The sequence below is a fragment of the Cyprinodon tularosa genome, unplaced genomic scaffold (genome assembly GCF_016077235.1).
Source record: "Cyprinodon tularosa strain WSP-4 unplaced genomic scaffold, ASM1607723v1 ctg18, whole genome shotgun sequence".
Lineage (NCBI taxonomy): Eukaryota > Metazoa > Chordata > Actinopteri > Cyprinodontiformes > Cyprinodontidae > Cyprinodon > Cyprinodon tularosa.
In genome coordinates, this window is record NW_024038608.1 from 1,355,037 (window position 1) to 1,368,535 (window position 13,499).

The window sequence follows — 13,499 nt, forward strand, 5'->3', positions numbered from 1 at the left end:
TGTGCAGTTAACTGCGGCACTAGAGGAATTCCCTCTCTTTCCCATTATTCCATTTATTCTCAGCCTCGATTTGGACCTAAAGATGTCTTTTTGAGCCAACAACTGCCCAGCTGTGTTCTGTTTCTTTCTCTGCAGTCGTAACCTAAAGGGTAAGGGGTGGAGGGATACGGGGGGGTCTTTTTGGCTAAATTTTGTCTGATCAGATCGTGTTACATTGGCTTTTTTTTTTTTTTTTATAAATCCAAAGCATATCACGCTTCCTGCTGTGCGAGGCACCAAAATAGAGCAGCCTGGCCCAGTTTTAAGCAACCCACTTAATAGGGAAAAATACACTGCAACCTTCACATTGGGGGAACCTCTAAGCAATGATTTTAGCTTTAAACCTCTTGGATTTCTATACGTATTCTCTTTTTCTTTACAGAAAATCTTTATATCTTTGAAGATCAAACGCAACAAATAGGCAATAAGCTTTAATTTATACATACACTGCAAAATCAATTTAAGAATGAATAAAAATGTCTTTAAAATAAGTGTATTTGCCCTCACTTTGAGCAGGTAAACCAGAGGATCAGCCAATAGAAAGAGTATTTTACCTTTAAAAAAAATCATAATTAGATATTATGCACAGTTGCCTTAACAGTTGCCTTTTGAACCCCAGTCGGCCTCAGCAGATGGCCGCTTACATTGAGCCTGGTTCTGCTGGAGGTTTCTTCCTGTTAAAATGGAGTTTTCCCTCTCCACTGTCGCTACAAGCATGCTTAGTGAATGATTCAATGCAATTGATTTTCCTTAGAAAGAAAACTTTAAATCAATTTGACGTATGATCTGGATGACTGTAAAGTGCCTTGATATGACATTTGTTGTGAATTGGCACTATATAAATAAACTGAATTGAACTGAAATAAGAGACTGCAATTGTTTGCTCTTGTTTTAAATGTAAAATGTCTTATTCCATTGACAAAGTGTTTCACTTACCTGCTTAATTCAAGTAAAATTGCACTTATTATAATAACAACATTTATTTTCTTATAATTTTTTTGCAGTGCAGTTGAAAACGGGTTAAAGATTTATTATTATCATTGCTTTTGGCCTAAAATGTGAATGAAGATTCAAGAGACACTGATGATACATGATCTAGGAACTGATGACTATCTTAATTACTAACTCCATTCACCTATTTAACTTTGCTCTGTTGCTCATTACCTCTCATCTGATTCACCTGCTCCTGCCTCTATTTAAGGTGCTAGCATCCAGTCATCAGAGCCAGATTATTCTTGTTCTCTCTAGGGTTGGAATGTTTTTAAGAATCTGTGGTGTTTCTGATTTCGTGATCCTGACCTGTTCTGCCTCTCAACCAGTGAGCCTACCTGTTCCCTTCTGAACGGTTTGCCTAAACTGTCTTTGGACTCCTGGAAATCAGAACTTGCCAGTTTAGAGAGTATTTGTTACGTGTTTTTGGTATAATTATGACTTCATCAGAAAAAAATTATAAATAAGATGAAGGCATAACCTTTACAGCTTTAGTTCTGTGCTAGAAACGGTAACCGTTGCAAAGCAACAGCAATCATGCTGTAAGGGTTAGACCTGCTGATTTGCAGCTCTCCCTGGTGCCCCTGTTGGATGCTACATTTAAAATCATCACCCTAAAAGGAAGTCGCTGGCCCAGAGATGGCATTTCACCTTCGGCGTTGGAACAAAAGCTCCAATGTCAACTCTCTTTACTATGAAACATTCATCAACAAAGGGAAGTAGACTTATTTGTCTTTAATGGTGACTTTTTTCTTTTTTTTGTAGTTTAAACTCCAGATGTGCATGAATTCCTACAGGGAAATAAAGTAATAAGAACCAAGATTATAATTAGAAAGAGCAGCTTACGTGGTATCTGCTCTCCTCGGTAGAAGGCAATCCGAAGTACCTCTCGGAGAAGGCAGAGGCTGAAATTGAAGCAGGGCGAGGTTGATTAAAGTCCACTCAACGACACACTTCTAATAAATGTTGGAGCTTTTCATCTTAAAAATTCTCGAAGCCTAAATCCCAAAAGGCAGAGCTAAAGTATAATTAAAGTCTCCCTGCCTTGATGAAACAATGTGAAAGATCTGGAGGTTTGGCACCAAAAGCAATAAGTGTTTTACCCACCGTACATGGTCCAGTTAATGATGGGAGCCTGAGCTGCTGCACATCTAATCAGCCTTTCTGAATTCAGCATCATCAGAGTCAGGTAACCCCCATAACCCTGCAGAGGACATGTGGAGTCAGAAAATGGATGGAGGAAACATAAGATAGTAAGAACACTAAACCTGGTCTGTAAAAATCTAATAAACATGCAGTTTACAGACAGAAACGATGCTTTTCACATTACTGACTGATATAGATTGATTTACAGTATCCAGCTTTAGTCTAACGGACAAACCTGTCCATAAACTCCAACACGATTCCCATCGACATACGGCAGCCTCATCAGAAAGCTGGGAGGACAGAAAAACACACACAAAAAAGTAACTTTACAAATTTTTGACATAACCCAAGGTTCTCTAAATATCACCACTGTTAGAATTAGAGCTCCCTCTTGTGGTGAGCAGCAGGCCAGGTAACAGCCTTTGCTGGGCCAGGAGCAAGATAATAAGACACGGGCCCCTAAGTTTATATTTCTCAAAATTCCAACAACAACAGTCCCCAGTTAAATCGGAGACTTTTAAATTCATCATCATCATCAAGAATGTAACACAAGACAATATATTAAAACCTTGCACTCTATAATACATTAAGGAATGTGCTACAAAACACAGTGAAACAACTAAAAAAAACTGATGAAACAACTACTGTACACTCAATAAAAAATACCCCAGGGAAATTAAATTATTATTGATTAATTAAGAAAGAAATTTGATGATGAAAAATGAACTAAAAAAACAAAAAAAACAAAAAAAAAACAAAAAAAAAAACAATACAGCAACCAAAGAAAAACAATAAAACAACTAAAATAAAACGGGGAAAAAACAAGAAATTGATAACAATAAAACAACATTAAAACAATAAACTAAAAAATAGGAAAAATAAAGCAACTAAGGAAATAGAAAATCACCAGAACAACTAAAATGATACAGAAAAAAAAAACAACGTAAGAAACAATTAACTAAAAAGCAGAAAAACAATAAAGCAACTAAATACAAAAAAACAAGTAAGGTAAAACAGAATAAAAAAGAAATACAGAAAATAAATTATACAAAAAGGATATGTAATTGTATTTAAATAAAAAAAATCTAAAAACATAAAATAAAAGCTTGAAAAAATACTATTAGAAAAAAAACATAATATAAAAAAAACGTTAAAGTAAAACAGAGGAAAACATCATGCTTACTCTCAAAACATTGTTTTACTCAGAAGTTTTTTCAAATTTTGTTTCTCGATTGAGTTTTCTTTCATTTCCATTTACAAAATGTGTTCTTTGCTTGCAGCAATAAAAGAACATAATTCCCTTTATAGCACAGAGAGCAGGCTGTCTGTAGGTGAAAGCGACCCTGCTGGTTGAAGCGTTTTCCTCAGGTCAAAGTCGTGGCTCCATTTCTATATTTAAGCGAGGGAGCGACTGTGTGACCCAGAGCAGAGTTTCACAGGCTGCATTTTCCTGGCTACCTGTAGCGCAGCAAAACATTCTGTACTTTAGTGGAGTTAGTGGAGTAGCCTACCGTTGAGTTCAAGGTTTTATACAGTAGCTCAACAAAGCCTTGTAGCTTGTTGCTACTGGATAAAACCTCAAATTCAAGGCTATTCCTGACATTTTGAATTGAAAAAGCTTCCTGGATGGGAAGAGAAACGTCTTCAAACTTGGAAACAAAGTCCAGTGGATTGTTTTTGACTTTTGTTGGAATGACTATTAACTTGATGACTGAGAATCTTCACCAACAGCTCAATAAGTTCCAATTATGTCAATGGTTGTCTTTAATACAACTATGAGGGGGATTTGGAAGCATATGTATTTAATATTACTATCAAAATGTCTTGATATACATCCATAGTTGGAGGGAATGGTTCTGGGCCTCTGATCTACCCTGATTAACCTGGTTGCTGCAGGGCGTTATAAGCCACAAGAACATTTGAGACAAGGGTCATTTGGTACTCACATAGGAGCTGATTGTCCACTTAAAGACTGCAAGAAGCACAGGTCCTGTCACTACTAAACAAACCCAAACCATCACGCCCCCACCACCATGCTTTGAAGTCTATATGGGATCTCCATTTAGTCTAGCCTAGTAAACTAGCCCCACCCACCAGCGGCCAAAATAATTTTTGCCATTGGTCTACCCTCGATCAATGCCCCAGGCCCTATATCTGGCGGGCCAATCACAACACAGAGATGTGTTTTGAATTTCTGGATGCAAAGCGGGCGGGGTTTAGAGGGCGTGACGCTGGAGAAAGAACAACAAGGAAGATGGCAACAACTATTGAACAGTAGCATCCACTGCAGCATGGAGCGCTCTATTGAAAGTTAAAAGTTCTCTTTTCTGTTGCTCAATGAAAGTACGTTTTAAGATCATTTGGGGCAAGAATATTATACTTTAAAGCGTCATTATATGGTCAATTTACCAATTTAATGCTTAATTAAAAAAACAATTTCCGAAGTTGATAGGACCGCGGCAACCAGCCAACCTCCGGGGATAATGGCAGCCAGGGCTAACCGCAGCTCGTCTGCAGTGGCCCTCTCTCGGCATAGTCGTGTGTGAAGGGTGAAGGACCGCTGGCTATGATGGCGATTTTTGACTCAGCTTTGGAATCCGTTTTGGAAGGATTAGACTTGGGTTTTTCATTGAAACGTGAGCAGGAAGAGGCTCTACGCTCATTCATTTTTAAGAAAGACGTATTCGCCGTTTTACAGGCTATTGGTTTACACTCCCCCACCAGCTTTCTGTCGCACTTCCAATGTCACAGTCAGGTGCACTCATTGGTCAGAGCGTTGGCCAATAGGCACAGACATGGTTTGAAAGATAACGGGTTGTTCTCATCAACAATCTTCCGATGTCTCATCCATCGGGGAAAGACTAAATCAAACATCTAATCTCACATTTAGTCTGGTTTATCAGGCTACATTTAGTCTATTTCAGACGTTTTGAAGATCATTCATTGAAATTTGCGAACCAAACTGATGCTTTCATACAGTACTTTAGAGAGAGGTCTTTTTTAAGATTTTTAAATCATCTTTTCATAATATTTCAATTAACAGTCTGTAGCAATTATTTTTTTTATTGCACTTATTTTTGGAAGCATTTGCAGGGATGTCAGCTGCAAGAAAAACGGGCAGAGTGATGGACGTTAATTAACAAGAACAGCTGCTACTCTAAGATGTTTGCTTAGGCATTGTGTTAGCAAAAGCCAGGATGCTGTAGTGGAATATATAAAAAAAAACATTTCGCATTTATAAGTTAATGTTGTTTAACTTGAGTTTTAACACATAAAAAAACATGAAGTAGACTTAAGTTCTTGATTCCAGTGATAATAAATGAATATGTCTTTATATTGATCTAATGCCTCATACTCCAGAGCTGCAATCTGGTCCTCCAGATCCACCGTTCTGAGTCTGTGATAAGGCTGCTCCAGCGATCTGCACAGAAAGCAACAAATATCAACAGGTCTAATCTGGAGCAACTTTCTACGAAATTTGTCAAAAAAAGGTTCTTGCACCTTTGACCTCTGAACCCGGGTCCTCTGCCATCAAACCGGGCCACTATGATCTGATGTGACACGGCCAGCGCCCAATCCCAGTCCAGTGCAAATTTCTCCGTTGCCGTCTGTTCCCTGGGAATGCTGCCTCTGTCAGAAAACATGTCTGACTTACTACATCTTTAGAAAAAAAATTATAAACGAACAAAACATATAATAGCTATGAACAGTATTTTTGATTCCCTGTTGTTTTGATAGTTAAAGGTGCATTGCGCAAATTCAAATACTGAACATACATGTTCTTACAATTGCCTGACTTGTAAAATAAGTTTTCCTTTTTTTCATCCTCTTTAGGCTCAATTAGTCCATTTATGAAAGTGTGAAACACACAACCCGGCTGTCATTTTAACTTTTCGATAGAGGACTCTGGAACTTGCGCTCCGTATTTCCAACAGGCCATTGAATGTCTCTCAGTTGGCATTAAATACGTCAGCAAATGCATTCGGGTCCAGTTAAAGTCCCAACAGGAACCCCATCATATTTATTTTTGGTATAGTAGGACAGAAAAGTCAAGTTTAGGGCCAGCCATCAGCCACTCTGTTGTTTCTGACTTCAGAAAGTGATGAACATGTTCTTCTATTTCTCATTTTGAGCAGCGGCTAAAAGAGAAGCTACCTCTACTTCAATTCCTACAGGAGAAACAGTGCAGTGAGAATGCAGACATAAATCTTATACTCGTACAAGCAGCATTTAAAGCACATGCATGCATATTTACATGCATTTTTTTTATTCTTGCAGATTTAATCCCATGAGGCTTCCAATATATCACAAACAGGAGTTTTTACATCTTCTCTGCGCTCAATTAGTTTCTCCCCTACTTCTGCCTTAACCTGTTTCTGTGCGCTCATGTCAAATTTAGTCACTTTAACAATATATATCTGGTTAAAAACAATCGTTTGCGCTTATTGTTTTGGAAGAATGTAGAGACAGACTGATACGTCGGTCTGCCGATATTTTTGGCTGATACTAAACACTAAGATTTGTTGCTGTGAAGTTTGTATGAAACAAACTGGGAGATAATGTTGCTTCTCCTTGTCGAAGCGAGGCCTGGATCATAATAAAGCGACGAGGGCTCACATGATGAGGAGAAGGCCGTAGAGGTTGGACTCTGAGAAGCCCGGAGGACAAATGAGCTTCAGAGGCAGCTCTGCAGGAAGAGAGAGAAACATTAGCTAGTGGGGAGGTGACCCAAGGAAGGTCAAAGAAAATTAAAGTAGGTCGGGACGGCAAGCCAGGCACAGTAGTAGAGAGAGTCCCGTTCAAACACTAACAGAATCCATTGTCATGTCATGTGTGCTTTAATTATCTGTGGGGCTCAAATGCAGCTGTTAAGAAATCATTTGTACCAAAGTTGTCAATGGTGATATTCTCGAATACGGTCTTAGCCTTCCTTCTGGTGTCCAGCGCTGATCGTAGGGGGAGGTTGCTGTCCAGGATGAAGTATGCTGTGAATAAGAAATTAAAACAGCTGTTTTTCCTTAGCACAAGGATTACAACAGGTCTTTTTTTTCTGACATGGCAATCTGTGATGGTATAATGCTAATGCAGAAAAACATATCCTCATTAGTACCATGACATGGTGGTGATAACATGCAAATGATTGCATTTAGAGGTGGGAAGCAAGAAAAGAACGACATAATCTCTATTTGATTTCTCTCCTCAACTTCAAATTCATAGTTACAATTAACAATTACTCATGATTTCCAATTATTTTCATAAACAAAACTAATGTCTGGAGAAAGGGGGCTCCAGAGGGAGCCAATTTGCGACAGAAATACATCTATTTTGCTGTGAATTAAGCTAAGCGTCATCCTATTCATCGGCTTATTATAGAAAATTCTTTACATTTGTCGACTTTAAGAGCAATTTATTGTAAATGTACCATTAAAGGTAAAACATTTTCAGCGTTGCACTTTTGCTCTTAAAATTTAACTCACTGCAAAAAAGGAAAAAAAAAAAAAAAAAAATCGCTGTATGCTGGAAAAAAATTTTTTTAGAAATTTTCTAACTATAAATTCTCGGTAAAAAGTATTTCATGCCAGGATCAAACATTTGTATTGAACAGTTTGACCTGTTTTACTAAGCTGACAATTGCTTATGCTAAAAAAAAAAAAAAAAGGAAACATTTCTGATTATGGTTAAGCATACAGTTACTAGTAATCAACGATATGTCAATGTTGGCATAATGTTACTATACTAGGATTACTATAACACATTATAAATGTTAGTAGTATAACAGTATTACACTACCAACACAATAACATCAATATGAAATAAGCATTTTTGGACTAATATAACTTTAGTATCATGAAAGCATTAGCTTTATATCATCAGGAGTTAGTGATAGCTTTATAGCAGTGATAACAAGCTGAAGTTAGGATTAAATTTATCTATATTTTTAATAGAAATGTAACAAAAACATCATCATTTGAACACTATCACAACATTTTAACAGTATACTTGCAGATATGAGCTCAAACTTCTTTTTTGCTCTAAATACAAAGCAGAAACTTGTATCATTAAATATATTAAACTTTCTTTCAATTCAAAATTCATTACAGTCATCAGGCCACCGAGAGATCACCATACTTTTAAATTAATTTTCCCTTGCCCTTGAGACGTGTGGAGTATTCACGCTTCATTTCTAAGTGACTTTAAAAAAATAATATAATTGATATTTTGAAGTCACCATACTGGTGTTGCACTGGATTCGGCTGCCTTGAATACAACAGAAAACATTTTAATTGCTGCAAACAGTTTTTGATAACAGCTGTGAGGAAAAAAATAGGGTCCCGCTGACACAGATAAAAAAAAACAATACTCACAGTCCAAGTCGCTGAAACTGAGAAGCAGCACAGCTGGAACGTCAGGACCTGCAATGTTTACAAAAGAGGGGAGGTGATTTTTTAGAATAAAAAAAAACAAATGTTTATGAACCCTTATTTAGATCACGTTAAAGTATTTGGAATTTTTATATATATATATATATATATATATATATATATATATATATATATATATATATATATATATATATATATATATATATATATATATATATATATAAATATATATATATACTCACCGGCCACTTTATTAGGTACACCTGTCCAACTGCTCGTTAACACTTAATTTCTAAGCAGCCAATCACATGGCGGCAACTCAGTGCATTTAGGCATGTAGACATGGTCAAGACAATCTCCTGCAGTTCAAACCGAGCATCAGTATGGGGAAGAAAGGTGATTTGAGTGACTTTGAACGTGGCATGATTGTTGGTGCCAGAAGGGCTGGTCTGAGTATTTCAGAAACTGCTGATCTACTGGGATTTTCACGCACAACCATCTCTAGGGTTTACAGAGAATGATCCGAAAAAGAAAAAACATCCAGTGAGCGGCAGTTCTGTGTGCGGAAATGCCTTGTTGATGCCAGAGGTCAGAGAAGAATGGCCAGACTGGTTCGAGCTGATAGAAGGGCAACAGTGACTCAAATAACCACCCGTTACAACCAAGGTGGGCAGAAGAGCATCTCTGAACGCACAGTACATCGAACTTTGAGGCAGATGGGCTACAGCAGCAGAAGACCACACCGGGTGCCACTTCTTTCAGCTAAGAACAGGAAACTGAGGCTACAGTTTCCACAAGCTCATCGAAATTGGACAATAGAAGATTGGAAAAACGTTGCCTGGTCTGATGAGTCTCGATTTCTGCTGCGACATTCGGATGGTAGGGTCAGAATTTGGCGTCTACAACATGAAAGCATGGATCCATCTTGCCTTGTATCAACGGTTCAGGCTGGTGGTGGTGTCATGGTGTGGGGAATATTTTCTTGGCACTCTTTGGGCCCCTTGGTACCAATTGAGCATCGTTGCAACGCCACAGCCTACCTGAGTATTGTTGCTGACCATGTCCATCCCTTTATGACCACAATGTACCCAACTTCTGATGGCTACTTTCAGCAGGATAATGCGCCATGTCATAAAGCTGGAATCATCTCAGACTGGTTTCTTGAACATGACAATGAGTTCACTGTACTAAAATGGCCTCCACAGTCACCAGATCTCAATCCAATAGAGCATCTTTGGGATGTGGTGGAACGGGAGATTCGCATCATGGATGTGCAGCCGACAAATCTGCGGCAACTGTGTGATGCCATCATGTCAATATGGACCAAACTCCCTGAGGAATGCTTCCAGCACCTTGTCGAATCTATGCTACAAAGAATTGAGGCAGTTCTGAAGGCAAAAGGGGGTCCAACCCGTTAATGGCATGGGGTACCTAATAAAGTGGCCGGTGAGTGTATATATATATATATATATATATATATATATATATATATATATATATATATATATATATATATATATATATATATATATATATATATATATATGGCCTATTAAGCAGCATTTAACAGCAAACACTGCTACAATCAATGACTACAATCAATTACCTATTTACAAACCAATTTTTAAACTGCTTCTACTTTTATGGCCTACAGTGAAACCTAAGGGTGAGTATTAGCATGTGTGTTTCAATACGATACATGTCCCGATTCTTGGGTCACAATATGATAACATTACCTTATGTCAAAATCACTAGGGATGCACGATATAATCGGCCCCCTATCGGTATCGGCCTGTATCAACCTTAAAACTGAATATCGGACATCGGCCACCCCACCGATATTTAACCCGATATTTGATCAGCTTCTGAGTTTCTAAAGTAAAAAAATAAAAATAAAATACTACTACTTCTTCCTCAAAAACCTCTTTTTTACAGACTTAAAAACTTCTAAAGACGAGGGAAAAAATATTTATACATTAAAATATCCCAATATCTTCATATGCTGATATATTGCCATTTAAAAACACCATATCAATCTCTTTTACTAATGAAATATTGCTATATGTCATCGTTATGCTACGAAATCCCCCGAAAATTCACAAAATTTTGCCATATTTTTATATGTTGATATATTGACACGGTATCGATCTATTTTACTAACAAAATCTCACAAGAATTTGCAAAATTTCACGAGAGTTTGTAACAGAACGATGAAATTTCACGAGATTTTGAAAGTAAAATAGATCGATACCGCGTTTTTAAAAAAATCTATTTGATATCAGCATATGAAAATATTAGTGCTGTCAATCGATTAAATTTTTTAATCGCGATTAATCGCATCAATGCCTGAGTTAACTCGCGATTAATCGCATTTTAATCGCACATTTTTTTTCCTGATTGAAAATCATTTAAATACTCTGGATGACATACAAAAAAATACATACAGGCTAGGTTTGTGCCAATGTTCTTTTTTTAAAATGAAAACAGGTCACAGATACTGATTTATGCCATAGAAACATATGGCAAGAAGATGGGGAGGCATGTAGCAAAAAATAACAAATATGTAGCCAAAAAAAAGGCCCTGAAAACAGGCTGATGTAAAAGACAGTCTTTACAGTTAATACAGTCTTTTGAACAAAGACAAGCATTTTACCCTACTGCTATAAAATTTAGTAGAATTAACATTAGATGTTAATTAACCAAGGTAATAATGAACAATTTTCAATCAATACATCAAAATCAATAGACCAACATCACTAGATGAAGGTAGTCTATGCTCTCTAGAAAGTTACTTTTCAGCCTCTTAACAAAAATGAGAACACACACACACCCACTCACCCACTCACCCACACACAGACACACCCACACACACACACACACACACACACACACACACGATACCGACAAGAGTGCCGTAGCAGATTCCATTTCACCTCAGTAATCTGTTTTCTCAGCGTATTTCAGGTTGCTACTAGTTACCAGACACTCAACTTGTTTGTTGGTGGTGGGGCTTAAAGAAAAGGCACTAGCGCCACCCAGTGTATGAGCGTCTTTTTTCCTTGAGGAGCTCCGCTCTGGAAGCCTATGAGAAATGCATAGACTGGGGGAAAATAGCCCCGCCTTCCCGCAGGCTGCAGCGGGATGCACTTGGAAAATTGTACCATAAAACCACATAGCGTTAATCTCGCGTTAAAAAAATTATCGCCGTTAAAATGGCCTCGCGTTAACGCGTTAATAACGCGATAATTTTGACAGCACTAGAAAATATATTTGAGTATATTATTTTTCAAAGTGTCAGAAATGGATAACAAAACTGCTATTTTCAATGACTACTTATTTTTGTCCAGCTTTAACATCGGTATCGATATCGGTTATCGGCTACATGAGTTTTAAAATATCGGCATATCGGATATCGGCCAAAATCCCAATATCGTGCATCCCTAAAAATCACTATATATCGCGATATTTTTCCCCAGCTATCAAAATGAAATGTATGGATAAAAAAAAGCAAGTACTGTATCAATTTTGTTTCTGGTATGACTCTATCTACGTCTTCTCTTGTGACTGCCTTAACTACAGATATGGCGCGGCGGTGACACAGCAAAAAGGTTCCACAGCTCTATCTACCATAGGTAAAAAATTTTTTTATATTTTTTGAAAATCGATATTAGGAACTTGCAGATCGATTCAATATTGGGCAGCGAAAAATTACAATATATGGCCAAATACATTTTTTCCAACAACCCTAATGAAATTGTTGTTTTAGAGAAACAGGGGTACGAAACAGTCTCCAAATAAGCTGTGAAAAATCTTTTTTCCCAAAATTAGATTTTTTTGAATTTCAGAAGGATTGTAAAATTCCACATTACGACTCCTTTTCTAATCCAGCCATTATATTCCGTCAGGACATTTAAATGGATTGGATTTTCTTTAAATTTGTGTTTATCTCATTCTATTGTCTTAAATCCAAGACAATCATAAAGCACCGGGCTGTATTTTGTTGTATCTAACAGCAGAAATTATTGACCAATATTGAAATTGTACACATATCTGCTCTATGCTATGCTTTGGAGGATGTTGTACCGGTTTTCTATGAGTTTGCAGGGTTTCATTCCCATCTTTCTTCATGGAGTTTGCAGCAGTCCAAAAACATGACTGTTAATTGGCGTCTCTAAATTGTGAGTGTGAATGGTTGTGTCTGTGTGTTGCCCTGTGATGGACTAGCAACCTGCTAGCCCCACCATCACCCTAATGGTTTAAGCAGTAGAAGATGAATTGATGGAGTGCCAACTGTAGTTTCCGCCATAGCTTATCTAATAAGTGGTAAAATATTTCCAAGGTAGAAAAAAAAAGGAGGATTTTGTCATTTGTGTATAAGCACAGATGCATTTACCTAGCTTGGTTCTAATAATTCTAAAGCATACAGGCAATGCTGGCCCCATTTCCAGGCTTTAAACCCAATAAAGGCAGTTGTTTCTGTGAATGGCGCTACCCTGGGCATATTTGGTTAACCGTCTAAAGAACCTATACTTGCGAAAAGTGGTGACCTGGATGTTTCAAGCAAACCAGAGGAAATCTTGGTAAGTTCTCAGAGGTGTAGTGTGATGATTACCTTCCAACTGAATAAGGTCCAAGGTGACTTGATTACTTGATTACTGTTCTTTCTGCTTCCGTTTCTACCAAAGCCTGAGCTTTGTCCCCATTCTTGGTACAAGATCAAGCTTGGTTCTGGTTTGGACCTTGTAAAGGCTTTGTCTTTCCACCCTTCTCCTTTGTAGTATTTAACCATAACTCCCTTTTGAAAATAAACATTTCATAATAGTTGACTGCTCTTTGCACGTCACAAGTGAGCCTTCTAAGTAACAAGTGTAAAAGGGTATTGTAGAGCTCTTAACACATCTACAGTATGTTCTGACCCTTCCTGTCTTAAAAAATAGATTG

General features: G+C 37.5%; 1 protein-coding gene across 1 annotated transcript in view; it reads right to left on the reverse strand.

The window, feature by feature from the left end:
* LOC119781566 (inactive dipeptidyl peptidase 10-like) overlaps nt 1–13,499 on the reverse strand; it is a 107,017-nt gene that overhangs the window by 4,462 nt on the left and 89,056 nt on the right. Inside the window, exons 17-24 of the mRNA XM_038282066.1 lie at nt 8,541–8,588; nt 7,062–7,160; nt 6,793–6,862; nt 5,677–5,805; nt 5,531–5,596; nt 2,411–2,465; nt 2,137–2,233; nt 1,876–1,934 (exon numbers count right to left, since the gene is read on the reverse strand). Of these exons, the coding sequence (XP_038137994.1) occupies nt 1,876–1,934; nt 2,137–2,233; nt 2,411–2,465; nt 5,531–5,596; nt 5,677–5,805; nt 6,793–6,862; nt 7,062–7,160; nt 8,541–8,588 (623 nt within the window). The remainder of the gene's footprint in view (nt 1–1,875; nt 1,935–2,136; nt 2,234–2,410; nt 2,466–5,530; nt 5,597–5,676; nt 5,806–6,792; nt 6,863–7,061; nt 7,161–8,540; nt 8,589–13,499) is intronic.